Source organism: Dromiciops gliroides, chromosome 1 (genome assembly GCF_019393635.1).
Source record: "Dromiciops gliroides isolate mDroGli1 chromosome 1, mDroGli1.pri, whole genome shotgun sequence".
NCBI lineage: Eukaryota > Metazoa > Chordata > Mammalia > Microbiotheria > Microbiotheriidae > Dromiciops > Dromiciops gliroides.
In genome coordinates this window covers 739,680,058-739,703,836 of record NC_057861.1, presented here as the reverse complement: position 1 = coordinate 739,703,836, position 23,779 = coordinate 739,680,058, and the positions used below count along the sequence as shown (strand labels likewise).

The 23,779-nt window shown below is 41.3% G+C and overlaps 2 protein-coding genes across 2 annotated transcripts in view; one reads left to right on the top strand and one right to left on the bottom strand.

Annotated features, from left to right (window-relative positions):
- The window catches only part of FHIT (fragile histidine triad diadenosine triphosphatase), a 1,715,999-nt gene that overhangs the window by 711,451 nt on the left and 980,769 nt on the right, over positions 1-23,779 (bottom strand). The window lies entirely within an intron of this gene.
- LOC122745747 (mortality factor 4-like protein 1) lies at positions 1,318-2,505 on the top strand. The gene is made up of 2 exons (XM_043991207.1): positions 1,318-1,671; positions 1,768-2,505. The coding sequence occupies exons 1-2, from the start codon at positions 1,318-1,320 to the stop codon at positions 2,503-2,505; spliced, it is 1,092 nt and encodes a 363-aa protein (XP_043847142.1).

Sequence of the window (23,779 nt, the reverse complement as noted above, 5' to 3'; positions counted from 1 at the left end):
TTTTAATGGGGTAACAGAACAAAAAGGGAACCAAAAGATTGCTCCAGAGTGACATATAGCTAATTAATGTAGGTGGACCCTTTTTACATAATAACATAAAGTCCTGGGAGTAAGGTGGGGAACATTGGGAGGGGATAAATTGCTTGGGGGAAGGTCCATAAGTCCATTAAGCATCTGGAAATGACAAAGACAGTCAGCCCCAGGCAATTCATTTGCCTGGGAAAGAGGGGCCTGCCTGAGAAATCAGTTCTCAGTAAATTTTGTAGTTCTTATCCTCAAGAGGTGGGGCTCTTTAGTTTCTTTCTGGCCATGACCTCCAAGAAATGTCGTCCCCAATTTAGAAAATTGCCCTGAAAGCATCACTGACCCAGCGAGCCTAGCACAGTGTTTGGTGGAAGAAACAACACTGGATTTGAGCTAGGATTAAAAACCGGGATGAGCCCCAGGCACAGAGTCAGCTGTGACCCAGAAGAATGCCCATTTTGGAGCTGGGGAATGTGACCCGAGATAAACCGATTTATTCTGGGCCTCAGTTTCCCAATCTGTATAATGGGGACAATAGATCTACATCTTGGCATTGTCTGGAGGACGACATATTGGTGTATGTTTAGTGTTTTGCAAACCTCGATGAATTTTAAAGCACAAGGTAGTATCAAAACCTCTGTCCCTGAAGTCAGAAGTTCTGGGTTCAAATTCTGCCCACAACTCTCCTAAACTATTTAAGCCTCAATTTAATCCAGTGCACAATGAGTAGAGTTTGAACAGATGGCCGCTGAGGTCCCCGACGACGCTGCGGTTATTTTGGCTCTGTGCTTGAACGCTTCGCTTCTGGAACTGCGGGAATCTGTACTGATCTTGCATGCTTTGCAAAAAACTTTTTAGCCGGAGTCTGAGCTGACCTTGCACTAGGCGTGTAGCAACAAGTGGCGGGAAAGAGTCTGAGCTGCGCAGGCGCCAGAGGGATTCTGTCCGTTAGGTAGAGCCCGGGATTGTGCCTGCAGGAGCAAGGAATAGTCGGCTGGGGGCTTTCTTTGCGCCTGCGGCCCAGCTGAAGCCCCCCGGGGGCACTCTATACTGCGCCTGCGCCCCAGCAGCGGTCTCTGGGCAGCGCGCACTGCACTTGCGCAGAAACCAGCACCGTTAGTACATCCCGGACTGAGCTTGCGCAGCCATTCGCGCCCCAGGCAGCGAAGAAGGTGGACGCTAGGCGGGTTGTGCTCGGCTGTGGATCCGAGGCCTGTGCATCCGGACCTCACTCGCCTGCGGCTCCAGCCCTCGGCCCCCTAGGGAGTGCTGGGAGCGTCAGTGTGTCCCGCCATGGCGCCCAAGCAGGCCCCGAAGCCCGAGTTCCAGGAGGGCGAACGGGTGCTGTGCTTCCACGGGCCGCTGCTGTACGAGGCCAAGTGCCTCAAGGTGGCCACTGAGGACCGGCAGGTGCGCTACCTGATCCACTACAGCGGCTGGAACAAGAACTGGGACGAGTGGGTGCCCGAGAGCCGCGTGCTCAAGTACTCGGAGGCCAACCTGCAGAAGCAGCGCGAGCTGCAGAAGGCCAACCAGGAGCACCAGGCCGAGGGCCGGGCGCGGGGGGCGGCCCCGGGCCGCCGGGGGGGCGCCGCGGCCGCGGCCTCCCTGCAGCAGCAGAAGAACGTGGAGGCGCTGTTCCAGAACATTCGCATCACACCCTCCACCTCCGCCGCCGCCTCCTCCTCGGCCGCGGCCGCCTCCCCGGCCGGGGCCGCCGCTGCCGCCGCCTCGGCCTCCAACTCTAGCCAGGCCGCGGCCGCCGCCGCCCCGGAGGCCCCCGCGGGAGGCCCGGGCCGCAAGACCCGCAAGAGCAAGCAGAAGACGGGAGGGGGCGACGGCGGCGGCGGGCCCAGCACGAGCGCGTCCCGGGACGCCCCGCAGCTCCCGCAGCGGCGGCGCGCCCGCGGGGACCCGGCCACCAGGAGCGGGGCGGCGGCCGCGGCACCCACGACCCCGCGCGCCGAGCTCAAGGTGCAGATCCCGGCCGAGCTGAAGCCGCTGCTGGTGCAGGACTGGGAGCTGGTGACCAAGCAGCGTCGCCTCTTCGCCCTGCCCGCCGCCAAGAGCGTGGACGCCATCCTGGAGCAGTACGTGGCGCAGAGGAAGGCCCGCGGCCTGGGCGACAACCTGGAGTATGCGGCCGAGGAGTTGGCAGGCGGCATCCGCGTCTATTTTAACGTCATGCTGGGCACCCAGCTGCTCTACGAGCACGAGCGGCCGCAGTACAACCGCCTGTTGGCCGAGCACCCCGATGTGGCCGCCTCGAGCCTCTACGGGGCCCCCCACCTGCTGCGGCTCTTCGTGCGCATAGGCGCCATGCTGGCCTGCGCGCCCTTTGACGACAAGAGCCTGGCGCTGCTCTTCGGCTACCTGCAGGACTTCCTGCAGTACCTGGCCCAGGATCCCCCAGCCTTCTTCGATGCCTCTGAGTATAAGGAGGCCCAGACCCCAGCCCCACCCAGCCAGAAAGCCGCCTGAGGGGGGGGGGCAGCCTCGCTAGAGCTGGGAGCCCCATTGCCAAAGCCTTGTGTTGGAAACAAAGTGAAGGGGGAGCCCCTTCTTCAGTTGTTAGCAGTGTATGCGGTGAGGAGTAGAGAGTGACACGTGATGTTTCTTTGTGTAATTGACCAAGCTTGCTCGAATCCTAGTGGTTCTGTCTCTGACACTGAGGACTTAGTAACTTTTGTTACCTCTGTTAATGCACAGTGAGAAAACTGATTCTACGTTTTAAAAGTTTAACTTTTTGGATCCAGTTGAAGACTTTTATTTGCTCATTTTCTTTTTTGATGCTCGAAGTCAACAAGACTTACATGAACTGGGACTGCTATTCATAGACACTTTGCCTGGGTTGGGAAAGAACTTTTTTTTTTTTGGTGGGTGAATATTCTAAATTTGAGAAATGCCATTATTGTATATCTGGTTTTCTGGGGGAAATGATATTGCAGTAGCGATTTTGCAAGTCTTTATTTTTAGAAAATAGATAAAAGGATTGGACTAGACTATCCCTGAGGTCGCTTCCATTTGTGACATTCTCCGTTCTGTTTATTTTTCCTGTTATTCACTCTATAGCAGGTACCAATGATATATGCAATAGTACAGTAATTTACGTAATTATCATTCCTAGAACTGGCATATTTGTTTTCAGCTTTTATGTTTGCTTAATTGTGCATTTTGTATACTCAATGTAGTCATATGTATTTTGTAAGTACTACAGGAAGTCATTGATAATGGAGATGTGGTTGAGTTAGAAATCACCTTTTTTTTTTTTTACCGTTGTCTTATTTCTCAAGAAATATAATTACTTTTAATTCAAGAAAAGCTTGTTGCTCAGGACTCAAGATTGTTTTAGTTATAGGTGGTACATAGTTTAACTTGTAATCTTAAGTTACAGGATATAACTGTATTTGTGTGTTACAGGAGTAATGCAAATATGTGTGAAGGACATTTTTATGTTTTATGTTCAATATTCTAATTTACTGCTTTCAAGAAAAAAATGACCACTCAACCACAAACCTTTGTACTTTAATTGAAAAAGTCTTAATAAATCATTTTGAAATTTAACTAGAAATATGGATGTCATTCAGAGATCCTAAGAAGTGCCCCTGAAATCTAAGATAAGCAGAAAGAGTGAACATTATGACATCACAATATAGAATTCAGAAAAAAGTCTAGTTCAATTGCTGTAAAGTGTTGTGTTCTATTCCTTGCAACCCTTTGAATCCAAAATACAAAGTTCTCAATAGATGACTCCTGCCCTCTAAGATACCTAATGACCTTTTTAGAGTAGAATACATGATACAATGAAACCTTTAATTCTGTCAGGTTTTCCTCAGATTCCTAGATGAGTCATTGGGGTTACTGCCTCCTGAAGAAAATAGGTGTGTGTATATTGAGTGGAAATTGCATTCTTTCACAATTGCAGACTGTTAAGTCTGCATACTGAAAATTCAATTTTAGGTTCACTTTTTACCTAGTTTTCTATAGTATGGATAGGTTAGTATCCAGCTCATGTTTATACACTACTTAAAAACCAAAACTCCAGTTCGAGTATAAGAGAATTGAGATTGAGGAGGGTGAGGTGACCCGGCCAATGATAGTGATACACAGGTCATATGGAGCAGCAGTAGGGTTCAACCACATTTTTGACACCAGGCCTAGTATTGCTTCTACTGTTAGAGGGGAATCCATCTAGTACTTCCTGCAAGTAAGATGAACCCTGCTCTGTATTGAATTCAGAATACTTAAAAGGAACAAAGATCGAGGATGAGTTTTGATTTTGAATTTGAGAAATTTTAGCGTTCCCAATGTATGTAAGATGGAACAAGACAATTCCTGATCTTCAAGGAGCTTATAGATAAAGAGACCAAAGCAGATAAAAGGAATGGAAAATTGAGGAATCAAAAAGACTCCTTTGGCCACACTGCAAGTAGGAAAGGGGGTAATGAACCCCGAAAAGTCTGGAAAACAATTGGGGGAAAGATTGTTCAGGGTTTTAAATGTCTGAGGTTTAATACTAATAGTATTTTGCTTTGGTTATTCTAAGTAGGAGGGTGATACTGGAATGAAGTATAAAATTAAGCCATTAATACACAAATCAGATAATCCAGAGTTGATTACCTATAGCAACCTCATCCCCATCACTTCCCTCCACATTCACTGCTAATTAACAAAGAGCCTTTAACCCATGCCCCTCCCCCTAACATTGCTTGTTCAGGAAACCTAACTCAATCCAGAAAAGATTATTTTCTGTCTCGTTGTCCTAATCAGGTTACTCATGCCTATAACATACCAGGATTGAGGTGGGAAATAAGCACACTCTTGGCCCCTCACTCATCACCCTCTGGCTTACTCCATTTAATCAGAACACCTGGTCCAGATCAAACTTGTATTCTACTGATTTTCCAATCAGTTGTCTCCCTTTCTCAAGAAGTTCAATATACACAGGTCCAGCCCAACTACTCTTTTTTTTTTGGGGGGGGGCAGGGCAATGAGGGCTAAGTGACTTGCCCAGGGTCACACAGCTAGTAAGTGTCAAGTGTCTGAGGCTGGATTTTAACTCAGGTCCTCCTGAATCCAGGGCCAGTGCTTTATCCACTTCGCCACCTAGCCGCCCCCCCAACTACTTTTCTAATACTTGGGGACCTATATACAAACACAGATACATACACACACATACATACACATACAATGATGTCTCTTCAAAGACCTTGGATTCATAGCTCATCAATTTCCTTAACTCCCATGACATGTCTGAACTGCCAGTTCATAAGGACCAACCAACAGATCTTTGTCCAGTGCTTAACTATATATCAGGCACTATGCTAGGGACTGGAGACAAGAAAAACAAAACTGTGGTGTCTGCTCAAGAATCAAGTTCTGATGAACATTTTGCAAAAACTAGGTACATGGAAGATGATCTTAGAGAAGGCACTAGGAAAGAGTCCTGGAAGCTAGTTGGAAGTGAGATGGGAGCTTATTCTAGGTGTCAATACAAATATCCATTCTGGAGATGGAGTGTCATGTGTGAGAAACTAAAAAGGCCAGTGTCACTTGCACCAAGTGTGTGGAAGAGAGTCAAATGTATGGAGCCTCATACATGCAGAAAAGGGTTTTAAATGCCAAACGATTTAAAATTATATTACGCCCCCCCCCCCAGGTGGTGCAGTGGATAGAGCACCGGCCCTGGAGTCAGGAGTACCTGAGTTCAAATCTGGCTGCAGACACTTAACACTTAATAGATGTGTGACCCTGGGCAAGTCACTTAATCCCAATTACCTCACTTAAAAAAAAATTATATTACGGAAGTAATAAGGAGCTTTTGAAAGTTATTGAGTAGGAGAGTAATATGGTCATATCCTGTATATATAAGGAAGAACACTGTCAATTTAATGGAGGATAGATAGTGGAGGGAGGGACTTTCAGCAGAAAGGCCAATGAGAAGAATCCTGCAACAGATGAGAGATGGTGAGGGGCCTGTAAAATGGAGGTGGCTGTGTGAGCACTTATTACAAAGTGCCTCCTCTCCAGTAAAAGCTCAGTGAATGTTAATTGAACTTAATTGTATGCCATAATTATCAGCTAAGGAATTAACCAGTATGAAAGTGATAGATGAAAATAAGAGGAATTTTTAAAAAAGAACATGCCTATTCAAATCCTTAACACTAAGATCAGTGTTTTCGGTCCTTTGAGACTGAATTGAAGTAGCTAGTTTACAATCTAGTGTTCCTTCAAGTTGTGTTTTTTTTTGTTTTTGTTTTTGTTTTTTTTATTTGGGGGGGGTGCTTTTTGGCTTTTGTTTTGTCCGTTTGTTCATTGGGAGGAATACAGTTAAAATTGATTTCCATTGATCTGCAGCCTCTTCTCAGGAGATCAGTAATTCCTGGTTGTTTTTCTCAGGCACCCTGGTGTTTTGCTTTTGGGGATATGTGCATAGTGTGGGACATAAGCTTTCATTCTCATAAAAGATGCTCTTCCTCCTCCTAACATCATTCCTTATTAGATTCTCTCAGTCAGACCCACCTTTAGTTAGTTTTGTTATTGTTTTCTATTTGTTTGTTTGCTTCAAAGAGAGTTTTCCATTTGTGAGTACCCCATGACATCTGTGTGATAGACAATGTTTTAAAATTAATAGCACCTACACATAAAAAACAATGAGAAGTTGGATTTTTATGGATAAAAGCTCCTAATGAAATGCCATTGTTCCAACACCTGACATGAAATCTAAAATCCTAGTACATTGTTTCTCAGTGGTTCAGACAATTTCTATCAGTGACCTAATTTGAAACATGGGCCTGCCAAAATGTCTTACCTTTAAGTGTGTGTGTGTGTGTGTGTGTGTGTGTAGTTATTAGTCGTGTGTGTTTGTGTGTGTGTATGAGAGAGACAAAGAGAGAGATATCTCTTTAGTAGTTTGGTGAAGACTATGGATCTTTTCAAAATAATCTTCAATGAATAATTTTAAAAATAATTTTATAATGAATAACTGAAAAATAAGTCGTCTTTGGGCATGATTCCAGATTGCTTTCCAAAATGGTTGGATCAGCTCACATTTTCACCAACAGTGAATTATTGTGCCAATTTTTCCATATCCTCTCCAATATTTGGGAGTGAAAATAAAGATGTAACTTTTATTATTTTTCCCATTTTAGTTCATGGACTCCCTGAGTAAGAAACCCTATTTTGGGGGCAGCTAGGTAGCACAGTGGATAAAGCACCGGCCCTGGATTCAGGAGGACCTGAGTTCAAATGCAACTTCAGACACTTGGCACTTACTAGCTATGTGACCCTGGGAAAGTCACTTAACCTCAATTAGCTCCCCCAAAAAAAAAGAAAAAAGAAAGAAAGGAAAAGAAACCCTATTTTAAAGGATATGTAAGAAAGAAACAATGAATGAAAAGCCCTTCAGAGACAAAGTACTGTATCAATGAAAAACTTGGAAAAGCAACTCTATTTGATTATAAAACAGATCCAATATAGGAACCTATATTTTAAAAAAAGCTATTAGGTCACAAAAACTGAGTTGATGAATTTTCAGCAAAAAGTGTAAGAGGAAATGGCCTATGTCTCAGAGCAGGAATAAGTTTTTGATTGCAGAAATGAGGTCTTTTTTGGGAATATTGTAATATGTGGGAATGATAGCAGACAAGGAGCACTACGGGAGAGGAAGAGAAGAGCACCATGCTAGGAAAATAGCAAAAGGTTTGCCCATCAAACAAAACTCATGTTTTCTTCTTATATCTTGTAGCATAACAGATTGTACTAATTATAGAGAAGTATTTTATTTGATTTTATTTTTGGTGAGGCATTTGGGGTTAAGTGACTTGCCTGGGGTCATACAGCTAGCAAGTGTCAAGTATCTGAGGCTGGATTTGAACTCAGGTCCTCCTGACTCCAGGGCCAGTGCTCTATCCACTGTGCCACCTAGCTGCCCCTTATGGAGAAGTATTTTAATAGGATTCAGGAAGCCCTATGTGCCTGTCACATAGTAGGCACGTAATAAATGCTTGATTTGATTCATAAATGTTTTCTGAATTGAATTGTAATATGCACTTAAAGCTTTGGATTATGAAGTTTAAAGGGGAGAGAAACCTCTGGATCCATTTCATACATCTCTGAACAATGGGTGGGTGGGGGCATTAGGGACAGGAAAATTAGAGAATAATAAAAGAAAAAACACATACACAGAAGTATTTATATATGTAAATGTATATGTGTATGTGTGTATACATCTATAAATGTATAGATGTGTCTATACCCTGATTTTGGGAGATAGTGAAGGCAAAAGGAAAAGGTGACACAAGAGGCTATGTCTCTGTTTCTGTCTCTCTCCCTCTTCCTTCCTGTAGTCCTGCCCCCTCCCCCTCCCTCCCTCTCTGTCTGTCTCTGTCTCTGTCTCTTTCCCTTTCCCTCTCCTCCCTCTCCCTGTCTCTCCAACAGTAAAAAAGGCCCTTCAGAAACTAGGGATAAAGTACAGGGATGCGCTGGAGCCAGACTGAACCAGCTTGCAGATACAATTGTTACGTTTTCTATGTGAACATTTACACCTTGGAAAGGGGCAAACTAAAAAATCAGGGCTTGATTTTTTGTTTGTTCATTGCTTAGACTTAAAGTGATGAATGAAATGTTATTAAAGCAGATTTGAAAGTGTCTTGTATTTCTTTTTGAGAGCCAGTTTAAATATTTAACAACACACTATATACATGTATATGTGTGTGTTCTCATATACATATAATATATGCTTTTGTGCATGATAGTACTTTTTAAAGATATACACTGTTAAAATATTAGAGCAAAATATATTGAAAATTTTGGCTTAATAATTTCATTGCCAACTTCTACCTTGTTGAAAAATGAGCTAATGATTTTAGAATGTACATAAATTTCTGTAATAAGCCTACAATTAAATGTAACTTTCATATTTTCATTCAGCCCTCTCTAACTGAAAAGAGCGTTTTATCAAATTAGAAAAGTTATTCCTTGGTTTAAAAGGAAGAGCCGGCCTGTTTCTAGGATGCTTCTCTTGGTAATGTGGATCTAGTCATTGTCTATAAGCAACATGACAATAAATAACCACTTAGAGTCAGCGATTAACATAATGGTTCAGTCGAAGTTCTAGGTTAGTGGATTCAACTTGAAGGTATTTTTTAATGTTGGCTGATCTTTCGATGACACTTCAGTCTTTATGCAGGACATGTTGAAAGATCTTTCATAGAGATTTAAATCATAGAATGACAGGTGTTTTGAGAAGTGTAGAGGTGTGAAAAAGGTGCACATCTCCCCTTCCGGATTTAAAATATAAAGCATCTGTGTGACCTTTTTGAAGATAATAATTGAGATTTATAGATAGATAAATGTAGATATTATCTATACATCTACTAATTAATGAGTATTAACTTATGTCTTCACAGTCCTGGTTAACTGGCTTTAACCTATTAACAAAGCTCATCCAAGATCTGTTTAGGACATGGAAATTCTTTCCTTTTGATTATCAATATAGAATATACAAGTGCCCCATTTTTTCCTGTTTTCAATAAACAATGAAACATGCAATACACATTTAAAGTTGATGGATCAGGTTGACTTACATTGATCAAATTTGGTCACCACAAATAGCATGAACATAAAAATTTCTAATTAACAATTATTTCCAAACTCCAGACAAAGAGCTCATAGATTTTAGCCACTTGACACATAGCCTGGAGTAGTGGGCATAGGGCTTGCCTGAAAGTCAGGATGACAGGGGTTCAAATGCCCATCTGACATTTTCTGTATGTGTGACCATGGGCAAGCTGTCAACTTCCCTGATTCTTAGTTTCATCATAAGTCAAATGGAGATAATAATTCTCATAGCACCCACCTCACAGAGTTGTCCTGAAGCCCAAACAAAATAATGGACTTTGAATTACAAGTGATAAAGAAGCTGTATCAACACCACTTAGCCACCTGGTGGCCCCAGGAAAATCTTTAGAACTCTCAGTGACAAAATAGTTGCTGATCCGAATTGGTGGAGGGGGTTTCTACACTGGCAAAATCGCAGGTTGGTTCTCATGCATAAATGGCACATCATCACCATCACTGTCATCACTGTCATCGCTGCCACCACCACCATCATCATCTTCATTACCATCACTGTCTTAATGACCATGTTCAAGTAAATCACAAAAACAGAGTCCCTTAGATCTGCTGCAATGGGATTTAACCCATAGAAGAAGTGTGGATTGAAGTCAGAGTACTAAACTTGAAATCAAGAACAAGGTTCAGATCCCACCTTAGGCTACGTAACATGTAACCCTGGGGAAAGTCTCTGAGCCTTAATTTCCTCATTTGTAGAATGAAGAGGGTGGACTTGGCTTCTAATAGCCCCAAAGCAGTGATCCTTTGATATGCTCCACAAAAAGATCATAGTCAGCCAGGACCAACCTATATAATGTGTGGTTGTTAGACATCAGAATGTGTGTGTGTGTGTGTGTGTGTGTGTGTGTGTGTGTGTGTGTGTGTGTTACAGATGATGCAACTCAATCATTAAGACAGAACTTGTTCACAATCTGGGCCAGTTATACCATGTGCCTGGGACTTTTTATTGGCGAAATGACATCTCTGTCTTATCTCAAGTCAAGCCAAGTCAACAAGCATTTATTAAGCCTGGGGATAGAGCCCCAGAACTCAAGAAGCTCACAGTGGAATGGGTGAGACAACATATGAACAACTATGTGCAAACAAGATATATTCAGGATTAATTGGACATAATCTCTGAGGGGTCTGGCAGGATTTTGGACTCCTGGCAGTCCTGCAGCAAATCTTTCAGTATAATTGGGTATGGTGCCTGGCATGTCTCCTGCTTGGGGGTATTTAATAAAATATGCACACATGTGTGATGCCCACTGATTTATTATGGTGAGCTTGCATCTGCCACCAGTCTGGAAAGGGTTCACAACATAAATATCTACTGTTCTTCTCTCAGTTTGAGAGGGGGTTTTGAAAATTTCCAAGTTACTTCATAGTCCAAAGCAGCCATCTTTGAGAGTAGCAAAAGCAGATTCCTCCAGATCATTCTAATTGTACGAAAGATGAAAGTATCAAAGAGAAGGAAGCTTCTTTTCTCTGAATTTAACGGAACAAATTTCCATCCCCCCCCCCCTTTTATCTGTATCAGCCCAGAGAGTGGAGCTTTAAGCACATAAGGCCATGTGGTCTATACCAAAGTATAGCTGTACTGGTTGCCTTTTCTTTCTTTCTTTCTTTCTTTTAATTAATTAATTAATTTTATTTTTAATTTGTGGAATACAACAAGCATTTCCATAGCAGTATAATTTCAAAAAAGATGATTGCCCATGAAACCGCAAATCTACTATGTATAATTTGCTATTCTTTTAAAGTATACAACAAAGTTGTCATGAGAATTTTTTCTTTTTCTTTCTTTCTTCCATCCCCTACCCCATCCTAGAGATGACCACTATTAGACACAAATAGGTATATATGTAAATGTAAAATACATTTACATATTAATTTTTTGTATACACATACACATATACATATACATATATCCATACATATACACACACACACACACACACATATATGTAAAATTATTCTATACATCTATTTATCAGTTCTTCCTCTGGATGTATCCTTTTCTTATAGGCCTCCAAACTGCCTACTTAAAGCTACATGGCATAAAATCTAGTTTAATATAAATTCACCAATTTTCTCTCAGATACTGGCTCAAAAATATCCCGGAGTGGGGGCAATAAGCTGGTATATCAGTCTCTTAACACCTGCAATTTCAGTGTGGGCTTGAGGAGCCAAGTAATGATTTTTAAACGGGCTCAGTTCCTTGTGTCCAGTTTGGAGCAGGGAGAAAGGAATGGGTGCTGCCAGTTCCCTTGGAGCTGCTGTAAGGCAGAGCTGAAATCCTTTTAAAAAAAACACCACAGGGGCAGCTAGATGGCGCAGTGGATAGAGCACCGGCCCTGGAGTCAGGAGTACCTGAGTTCAAATCCGGTCTCAGACACTTAACACTTACTAGTTGTGTGACTCTGGGCAAGTCACTTAACCCCAGTTGCCTCACTAAAAAAAACAAAAAAACAAAAAAAAAACACCACCACCACAAAATGCCCATTCCACAAAGGATGGCAGGATCTTGGGGAGTTCTATGGAACTTTTAGTTTGGGACCCAAGCTAACTAGAAAAATCTGCAAATCAGATGGAGGACATAAGTGACCTACATTAAAGCATAAAAAGAACTAATTTATGAGGGAATCCAAAAGGGAAGCTGTACCCAGCTGTCCTTTGTTCAGAAAGCAGTCTGAGATGGGGCGATTGCTCTCTTCAGAGCACTTAATTTCATTTTGGTCTTAGCTTCCAAACAACATCAATAGCTGGTGTTTGTGTGGTGCCGGGAGGCTGGCAAAGTGCTGTGCTTTATAATAATATCTTGCCAATCTCACATGGTCCAGATGACCACCCTTCTAGGGCATATACTAAAAATGAGGAGGCATTCTTCTCCTGGGCTCCATGAACTGGTGTTTTTCTCCCTCCCTTCCTTCCTTCCTTCCTTCCTTCCTTCCTTCCTTCCTTCCTTCCTTCCTTCCTTCCTTCCTTCCTTCCTTCCTTCCTTCCTTCCTTCCTTCCTTCCTTCCTTCCTTCCTTCTTTCCTTCCTTCCTTCCTTCCTTCCTTTCTTTGTAAAATAAAAAGAGATTTATTAGGAGAGAAATATATGGCTGGGGAACACATCACCTTGGTGACTGTCCCCTGTTTTTCCAAATATTTTGATCACTGCCCTTTAATATTCTTAGTTTCCTTTTTAATCCTATGCATTTTGTTTTATACATTTAAGAAAGGGATTATGAGGAGTCCATCGGCTCCACCGTACTGCCAATGGGTACATGACTCTAGAAAACCCCTGTTAACTAGCTCAATACAATCCAGCAAAAACTTAATGAGTATCTTATTATTAGCCAGACATTGGGTTTTTTTTTTTGTTTTTTTTGGGGGGTTTTTTTCAGAGCAATGGGGGTTAAGGGACTTGCTCAGGGTCATACAGCTAGTAAGTGTCAAGTGTCTGAGGCTGGATTTGAACCCAGGTCCTCCTGAATCCAAGGCTGGTGCTTTATAGTAAACTCTTATTAAATGCTTGATGATGATGATGGTGATAGATTTTAAGTAATAACTTTAGGGAGTAGCTTTCTCCACTGGTAATTGGTAAAGATTTTACTTTATTGGGGTTCTCTTTTTCTGTTCTGTGAATTCAGTAATAACTATGCCACATCTGGTACCAAGTTCCTCTTTGGGTTGTTGTTGTATTTTTCTTTTTTGAGAGTCAGTGGGGTAGGATAGTGTGCCATCTTGTTGACCTAATGACCCAGCAGTTCCTTATTTGTTATATGTGGCTCATTGTTCCCATTCACCAGGCAATTCTTCATTGACCTCTGGATAATGCCCGATTTGACTCCTCTAGAAAATGTGGTATTCTGCAACCCATAGCCAACGAATCCTCCCAGTAGACTACTGGCATGAGAAAATGTGTCTCTAGGAGAAGTCTGGGGTCATTGAAGGTACTTTGTATATTCCTTAAGGCAATCCCTGCTCTCCCCACCCCATCCCCATTTGTTTCTGGGCCCAACATTTGGCCCATTTGTCAGGAAAGAAAACAAGTTCTTCGGTGTGTCTCTCTAACTGCACACCATAATCTGAACAAGAGATGGTTTTCTAGAATACTTACTTAACCTATAGAGGTCTGACCCTTCAAATAGAGTATTCTGAGACTCCTGGATTTATCTGTAATGATTAGAATTGTCTAGTATATGGTAACATATACTGAATAGTAAAAATATAGTTGAGAGTAGGTGTACTGGGAGACCAATAAGAAAAGCTGATGCCATGGTTTCTATAGTTGTACAAGAAAGTTTCTAGGGCATTGCAGAATGACAATGGATTCTGGTGATTACCTTTATTAGACACTATGCATTAAAGAGCCAATTCATTAAAAATTAATGGCAGAGGGATACAATCTACATGTTATAAATAATCAGTAAGTGAAGACTGACGGTTAGGCATCAGGTCAGTTTGAATTAATAAAAAAATGAAGCAGGCATTGGGAATCATAAAAAAGAGAGATTTATAACAAAATACCTTATAAGAGGAAGAAGCAGGAATAGATATTACCAGATTTATCTGAAGAACAAACAGAAAAATGAGAACAAATTCACCATAAACCTCAAATACCTTCCATGAACAAAGCATTTATTTCCTGAAAATGAATGTCTTAAAAAGAAAGAATCTCGGTAGACAAAGTGTGACATTGGACTATAGTGGCTATAACGATAAGAGAAAAAGATGTTCTCCTGCAAATCAGGGGAAATGTTAATGTGAGTTGAATCATTTCTCTGAGCGTCTGGCCACATAGGGGGCTGATATTAGTAAAAGATAAGACTATACATTTCAAAATCCCTGATTTTATTAATATATTTGTGGGTGAGACACTTCCAGTTTTCAAAATTTATAATCCTTGTGAAAAATCTGGGAGGGTGCTGGCCTCCTACTTAGGACACCCGGGTTCAAGGCCTGGCTCTTATATTAATTACTTCTTCCTTGGCCAAAAGACACATTGCTTATCTTCCTTTCCTCATCTATAAAATGAGGGGGTTGCACCAGATGGTTTTTCATATCTCTTCCAGTTCTAAAACTCTCTGAGTCCTTAATGCCATTGAGATTTATGTTTCTATGTCAAATACTAGCCTACTTTCTTTGAAAACTTATCCTGCTGCTTTGGGAACAATGTGATAAATTAATTTCAGAATCCTCTCGTGTTCTGCTGGGTATGTGGTGATGGGTTTTTTTTCCCTTTTTTCATTTTTTTATTTAAGTCTAAAAATATATAAAAATTCCCCACCCCCCAAATAATTAATGATTTTCAAAAGTATTCCAAAAGGATTTTGTTGAATTTCTGGTCGTGTGATATTTCTAGGAAAATCACACTAGGCCCTTTCTTGTAAGAAAATCACTATGGTTTCTATTTTGAAACATATCAACTAGCATAGACACACACACACACACACACACACACACACAACATGGAGGCCAGTTTTCTTGTCTCAGAAGTAAATAGTAACTTAAAGATGATTAAGTGGATGGTACAAGTGTGTCATCAACAGTGGCCAACCAGACAGTGAGATTAAGAGCCAGGGTAAAGATCATGGCAGGTCAAAGGTTTCTCCAGGTTACCTGAAAGTCTGGGTTGAAAACTCTTGTGAAAAGGGGACAATCTACTGATGGGAGAATGTCATAAGGCAATGGAAGAAACAACCTGCTAGATTTAAGCTAGCTTTGGGGGGGGGGAATGTATATTACCTCCACCAGACTTATCTGTCTTTGGCCTTTCTTTGTATGATCAGCACAGTACCTAGCATGTAGTTGGCACTTGATAAATGATAGCTTACTGACCCAAGTCACTAATGAGATTCATTAAAGTATGACCACATGACACCAAGATCATTGGACCATATAGAGAGCTTACTAGCTTAAGCTGGAGAGGTGCTTACTTACTCACTGAAGGGCTTCCTAAGACGATGTTCAGTCAATCAACACACATTTATTATGCCATTACTGTGTACCAACCACTGTGCTATGCACCAGGAATACAAAGGCCAAGTGCTTTGATTTATCTGAAATAATCTGTACATTTTATGTTAAAAAATAACTACATCTAAACCATTATAATGATTTCAACCCTTAATCTGAGAGTACTTTAAGAGAAGGGACTGATGTTTTGTTTTGTTTTGCTCTTTCTTTATATTCCCAGAATTTAGCACAATGCCTGACACACAGTAGGTGCTTAATAAATTCTTGGTGATTTCACTTGGCTCTAAACAAAACTGCATGTATATCATGACAACAATGGACATTTGAAAATTTGCAAAGCAGGTAATATCCCTGTTCTCATTTGAATCTCACAAAAGCCCTGTGAGGTAGGTTATAGAGACAATATTATCACTATATTGTTGTAGTTCAGTTGCGTCCAACTCTTTGTGAGTCCATTTGGGGTTTTCTTGGCAAAGATACTGGAGTAGTTTGCCATTTCCTTCTGCAGTTCATTTTATAGATGAGGAGACTGAGGCAAACAGGGGTGAAGTGACTTGCCCAGGGTCACATAGCTGGTTAAGTGTTTGAGGCCAGATTCGAACTCAGGAAGATGAGTCTTCCTGACTCCAGGCCCAGCGCTCTAAACATTGTGCCACCCAGCTGCCTTTACTCAGAAAACAGGTCCAGAGTGTTCAGACACTTGTACAGGATCTCAGAGCTGGCCATGAAGGAGCAGAGGAGGGTCGGAAGTGGGGTATTCCTGAGTCCAGGGCTTTCATCCCCACACAGGGATGTATCATTTTAGCGTACATTATCCTATCTCCCATTCTTAAGTAAGGCATTTATAGAAGGCTCCTTCACTATTAGTATTCATGAAGAATCCACTGGAACTCTTAAAATACCTGTATGTCTTGTACCATAGAAGATATTCTGCAAGCATAAAAAGACTCCAATGTCAAACAGAGATGCCCTTGAATTTTCCTTGCAACTTACAGGCCAGTCTATGAGGACGAAAGTAATGAAAATGTTATTTAAAAATCTGACAAACTTACACCAGAGATGCTCAATGTTGCCTATTTAAGTGTTGTTTTCCTCCTATTAATGGGTTTGCAACACGGAAAAGAAATACAGACTCACTTTGTTTTCTTTCATTTTCATATAACTGAAAGGTCAAGGAATAACCCAGTGAACCACCCATTTTCCCACTTGTGCTGCTTTTCCTGTTTTGTGTCAGCAATTAGACCTTAGGTCCAAGATTTCTGCAAACAGGACTTTCACACCTAAAGAAATAGTATAGAAAATTAGGCCCCGAGGCACATAGCACCCAAGGGAACCTGTTGCCTCTCTTAGAACTTCCATTACTGGAGTACACAAGCATCAGTCAGTCAGCAAAGATTTACAACAGGCATCTGATTTACAACAACAATCTGACAAAGATTTACAAGTCAGGCACCGGCTGAGGTGACAGGGTTACAGACACAGTTCTGTCTTTCAATGAGCTTACATTCTAATTGGGAACAGAAGTAAATAGAAAATTGTAGAGAACATAAAATAAATTTACATTCATACATACATAACATTTATATCGCTAGCATTTACAGAGGTCTTAAAGGTTACTTCATTGAATTCTTACAACAACACTGATATGAGGAAATAGACAAAAGTGGTATGGGATGGAAGTGAACAGATTGCTTGCTATCTGCACCATTGGAAGGACTATCCATGAGATCCAATTCTGAAGACATCTAGTGGTAGAGTGAGGAAGTCAGAACCAGATAAGAGAGAAGGTGAGCTGGTGGTGGCAGAGCCTACAGCTCAGATGTGAAGTATGGAGGTGCCCCTTCATCTTACCCCAATGTGAATCCTTAAAATCAGGGATTCACTATTAAATGGGGAAAGGAAAGAGCTCTGTTAGTCTAAATGTTTACCTCACCATCTAATATAGACCAGAAATAAAATGATTGTAACTATAACAGACCAGAAATAAAATCAATGTAACTGTCATTCAGACCTATAAATAACCACAACCAATGACCATTGCTGCCAAAATCAATGGCAGTGTTTCATTTCACAATCCACGTAATGCTTACGTATAAGAAGGGCTGACAAGTTAACACTCATAAATAATATTGGTTGATCCACTGGCCCAATTAAAATTTCTAATCCAATACTATCCAGGAGATGTATTCCCATTTGTATGAAAGGCTGTAAGACCCACTTCCCAGAATCCTAGAATTAGAAGGGAGCTGAGTCAGTCAACTAGAATTTAAATGCCTACTATGTGTCAGGCACTGTCTAGTTTCCCATCCCATCTAAAAAAAAATTCCTTCTACAGAATCCCACACAGGTATTTGACTTCCAGTCATGGAGAGTTTGCTATCTTTAAAGACAGCTTTCCCCATGCTTGACAATTATGGTCAACAGAAAGTTTTCCATAGGCTGAGTCAAATTCTGCATCCCTATCACTTCTTATTTTTTCTTTTTTCTTTTTTTCTTAGTGAGGTAATTGGGGTTAAGTGACTTGCCCACGGTCACACAGCTTAACAGTGTTAAGTGTCTGAGGCCAGATTTGAACTCAGGTACTCCTGACTCCAGGGCTGGTGTTCTATCCACTGAGCCACCTAGCTGCCCCCCATCACTTCTTATAATAATAATAATAATAATCATGAGAAGAAGCTAGCTTTAAAGCTAGCAAAGTGCTGTATAAATATGATCTCAGTCTACCCTTATGACAACTCTTGGATGTGGGTAATATAGCTAACATTTCTAGAGTACTTTTAAAAAAAGTACTAAAAAGTTGTCCCCTTATCTCATTTGATCCTCACAAAAATTCAGTGAGGCAGGTGCTATTATTATCCCATAGTACAGATGAAGAAACTGAGTCTCAGACAGCTTAGGTAATCTGGCCAGGATCACACAGCTAGTTAAGTGCTTTGAACTCAGGTCTTCCTGACTCCATTAACCACCTAACTAAAGATCAATATGGGACATGTGACCTAAGCCTGGGAAAGATGCAAGGATATGAACTCTGAAGACATGCCTGGTGGTTGAAGGGATACAGTGAAGATTTCCCATCACCATCCCCCTGCCCCTACCCCCATGCACATATACTCATTTTTTCCTGGTAAGGAATAGGTCAATACTCTAGGAATTCTTGGATACCTATCATTAAGGCAGCCTGGTCTGGTCAGAGGGTTAGGAAATTGTTATACAACCAAAGACATGATGCCGTGGAAGGATAATAGCATGATAAAGAGAGATGAGGCTTCAGAGGGAGGGTACTGACTGCAAAATGTACCATGGTACCTTTAAAGAAGGTGGGGGAAGAAGTAAGGCTCCCCACAGTGAGCTGGGGTCATCCGCAGGGTGCTTTGGGGTATGACATGGAGGAGAACAGGGACTTAAATAGGAGGGTACCAGCGTATACCAGAGTAGGTTAGAGAGGAATTAAACATTTTCTTTCTGATTCTGTAAGCAGTTTAGGCTAACCCATTGATGCCTACTCATCCTGTGAAACTCATGGCCCATGTTTCCTCATAAAATGACCACAGTAAGCCCACCCGATGTGGTGGGTGCTTTCCTCTCTCCTGACATCACCAGTGGTACACATGGACTGTTTGCCCATCACACCTACTATCCATGCCAGTCCCAAACCTCTAGTGTATGAATCCCAAATTGCCCTACCCTCCCATCGTGCCCCCCGGAATCCCAGTTCTGTCATTAACAAACTGATCTCTACATGAGGACTCTGCTGTGCCCCCAAAATATACTTTGGGTAGACTCTGGGTTTGTTTTTATTCATACATGTTGTTTTCTCATTGTAGAAGGTAAGTTTCCTGAAGGAAGGCACTTTTTCATTTGGTATCTGAATCTGCAGCATCTAGCACAGTGCCTGGGCTAAATGGACTATCCACCTTTGCTGCATCAAATGAAGAAACTGAGGCTCCAAGACATTAAGGGATTTTGCCCATGGTTACCCAGCTAGGGAGTGTCAGGGGCCAGAAGATTATCTGAGGCATGTCTCTCAACAGCAATAAAATAATGGTTAACATTTATATGGCACTTACTATATGCCAGGCCCTGTGCTGCACACTTTACAAATATTACTTTATTTGATCTTCACACACTCTGGGAGGGGGGTGCTATTATTATCCCCATTTTATAGTTGGGGAAATTGAGGCAAACAGAGGTTAAATGACTTGCCCAGGGTCACACAGCTAATAAGTTTCTGAGGCTGAATTTGAACTAAGGTCTTCCTGGCTCCAGGCTCTATTGTTCTATTCACTGCACCACCTAACTAACTCTTTTTTTTTTTTTTTTTTTTTTGAGGCAATTGGGGTTAAGTGACTTGCCCAGGGTCGCACAGCTAGGAAGTATTAAGTGTCTGAGGTCGGATTTGAACTCAGGTACTCCTGAATCCAGGGCCGGTGCTCTATCCACTGCGCCATCTAGCTGCCCCCCTAACTAACTCTTAAAACAACAACAACAATCCTGATCCATTTACCTATCAATTTAGGGTTTTCAAAGCACTTGTACTATGTCTTTTTTTTTTTTAATTAATTTTTTTTTTTTGGCAGGGCAATGGGGGTTATAAGTGACTTGCCCAGAGTCACACAGCTAGTAAGTGTCAAGTGTCTGAGGTATACTATGTCTTTTAATCTTAAAAAAAAAAAAAATCCTGTGATGTAGGTGTTTTCATTATGCCCATTTGATAGATGACTAAACTGAGACTTGAGGGTAGGTACTTTGCCTAGGGTCACACAGCAAGTAAATGTCTATGGCAGGATTGGCGCAGAATCCATCACTATATAAGCCATACCACCTGGAAATCTAGTAGTCCCAAGTACCCCCAAAGTTGTAGCACCACCAAAAAATAAGAAGTTAACTCAGTAGCCCATTGTAGGCTCAAGCATGATATGGTTTACTTAAAATTCCTTAAAAATCCTTTCCCTTTCTCAGTGTTCATCCCAGTTTGCCAACACTGTTATTAAACCGTGACACCCACAAGTGAATGCAATACTCTAGACACTGTCTGAATGACAAAGAGCATAATTGGACTAGTGTGTCCTGTGACCTGCACAATAAATACACTTCTATTAACTAAATTTATTTGCAAATCCATTCTCTCTTTGGATAACTTGGTATATCAGGGAATGTGGGAGGGCAATGTTATTTAATTTCCCTGACAACCAAGCGATGACATTTCTGGTTTCTTAAATCTCTCTAATGAGATCCTCAGCAGTCTTATTAAGTCCAAATCATTCTCTCTCCAGGAAGCTTTTCCTGGTCTCCTTAGCTGATGGGCCATCCCCAACCTTCTTAAATGATCAGGTATTGACTTATTTCTTTACATATTTTATCTCTCTAAATAGAAAGTAAGTACCTTGAGGGCAGAGACAAATTCCTCTTTTGAATTTGGGTTCTAGTGCCCAGAATTTAGTAGATGCTAAAGACAAATGCTCATTAGATTGGGTTCCTAAGGATGAGGAGCATGGGTTAAAGAAAAGTTAAGAGGAAATGGAAATAATGTCACTTCCCTGAGCAATTATTAACACTATCATCACGAATTTGAAATGCAGAATGTTCCCACAAATACTGGCATATAAATATGTATGAGGATGATGGTATGGAAAATTTATTTTATCTTATGAAAACACAGATTTCTAAAAAACATAGAAGGAGTCAAAAGTTCTAGTGTTATTGTAGACCATTTTCAGAACAGACCCACAAGGACTTTTAACTCGCGCTGGAGTGGACAAGAAGAAAGAAGAAAGAAAGAAAGAAAGGGAGGAAGAAAGGCATGGGGAGAAAAAAGAGGAAGAGAATATTAATGTAAAAAATACAAATCTTAAAAAAGTGATTCCTATTAAATTTACTCTGGCACATATGAATATCCACTTTCTTATGTCTTGCTTTCATCTCAAACAGGGCTCTCCTCAAATTGGGCAAGGACCTAGATAATGGTTTCATTTAGAAGGATTTTAATGAATCTTTAGGCCCTGGATAGATGGGTTTACAGACATGGTATATTAAAAGCCCATTTGGAGTTTGGGATAGAAAAGACCTTTAATTTATAGCTCTAGAAAAATATCTATTCCATGACTCAAAGATCCTTGTGGATTATAAAAGAGGAAACTACTAACAGAAAAGGAATTATTCACCACATTATTAAACATGACAAAAAGCTTCTGAATTGGAGCTTAAAACAGGCTATTTAAGATTCCAGCAATCCCTGGGACTTTGGCAACAAAAATGTTCAAAAGCCTTTTATAGTTGCTGTCAGATTTCTGTACGGCATTTGCGATTCCTGTGAACTTATTTATATAACAAGCTAAAACCTGAAGCCAACTTGAAAGTCTTTCTATTCTAATTACATAGAATTGGAAATGCCTAGGAAGGAAGTTCAGTGTTCTCTCTGGAATATTTTTTTTCTAAAATGAGGGTTTAGGGATCGAGGAGCTGGGCTGGAGGTAGTAGGAGAATAACTGTTACGGCTCAGAATAGGCAGCCCTCGCTGCCGATCTACAAACTATATTTTGGTAAAGTGGTTTCTAAGAGCTGCTATTTAGCTAGTCAATCTATATGAGCAGCCCACCCTAAATGATGGCTCATTCGATTCCCTGGGGTCCCCTTGAGTAGCTGGTTTCTGAAACAGGATCATTCCCACAGAATCAAGGAGTAGATAAAGGTCAGGATAAAGTGACCCAACTGGGTGACAGTTGGCTGGAGCCCGATTGTACTGTGATGCCCCTGGATTCGCGGGGTCACCTTGAGTAAATTGAGCTTTCTCAGCCTCAGAATCACCATTTTGTAGCTGGGGTTCTCCATCACTCAGGGAGCAAAGGTGATGAGTAAATAGATTAGAAGTATTTTGAGGATTCTCTAGGTGTGTGTGCATGCAAACACATAGACACACACACACACACACACACACACATGGCAGGGTTCTATCATGGAAAGCACTGGATTTGTGGTTGGAAAATCTGGCTTCCCAATTGACTTTGGGTCACCTCTTTGGGTTTCCTTTGCCTCACCCATAAAATGGGGATGACAGCTCTAAACTCCATGGTGTCGAAGGTGTACTACTACTGCTAACTTGATGATCTGAAGTGTTTTATTTCAAAGCCTTGAACATTACCTCTCTGGATCCCATACTATAGTTTTCCATGGAAACAAGCCGTCAACAAACATTCATTAAGCACCTACTTTGTACAGGTCTTGGGCTTGGTGTAAAGTATAGAAAACAAACACTAGGACTGATATCTCCCTTTTCAGGGAGTGAGAAAAAGGATCCAGGAAGCTCTGACAAGGGGAAGACCAGAGATTTTGTACAATGAAGCTGGCCCTGTGAAAATTCTGCTGGTCTGCCCTCCAGAGGGAAAGGAAGGCCAGGGAAGGCAAAGATGGCTTAGTGGTGGTGGCTTTTCACACATGGTAGAACTCAGAGATCAGGAATTCAGAAATTGAGAATCATTGCTACCTAAACTCAGATTCGGAAGTGACTTTAGAAATGATCTACTCCCAGCCCATCATTTTATACATGAGAAACACAAAGCCCAGATACAGGAAAGGATTTGCCTGAGGTCACACCAAGTCATTTCCTCTGACTTCATATCAGGGGCTCTTTCCATCCTGTTGGTATTGGTAAAGCTAGCTGTGTGTATCAAAGCAATTTGTCACCACTCTCTTATTCTAGAAACTTAAACAAATAAACATGCAAACATACAACTCTATACTTTGAGAAAGAACTTAATTGCTCTTATTTCCTTTCTTGCTTTAAATTTTAAAAAATAAGCAAGTAATCAAATAAACATACAAGAGATAAAATCTAACAAAAGGCTTAGCATTTAACAAAGTAAAACTAAAGGAGTCATGTATTTTGTCTCCTTCCTCTTCTCCTTCCCTCCCTTCCTTCCTTCTTTCTCTCCCTCCCTCCATTCCTTTCTTTTGTTAATGGGTCCCCTGAACTGGTCTTTTTGAATTCTCATGTTTTTCAGAAACACTGAACCCAGAGTATGCAGGAGACCCTGAATGTGTTAAGGATGAAGCACCACCCCCAAGCTGATATAATTTGTAGTCTGTACCCCAAACGGTACTACTCCCTGTGTGTCCTTGGGAGTCAAAACAGGTATCAGACAGTCCGTGCTAGGCTGAGAAACTGCTTGTGCACCT

What these genes read in the sequence shown, in the direction of transcription:
- LOC122745747 (XM_043991207.1), top strand. Translation starts at nt 1,318, where the DNA reads ATGGCGCCCAAGCAGGCCCCGAAGCCCGAGTTCCAGGAGGGCGAACGG. An exon ending in TGGAGGCGCTGTTCCAGAAC is followed by an intron (nt 1,672 to 1,767) that starts ATTCGCATCACA and finishes TCGGCCTCCAAC; the next exon opens with TCTAGCCAGGCCGCGGCCGC.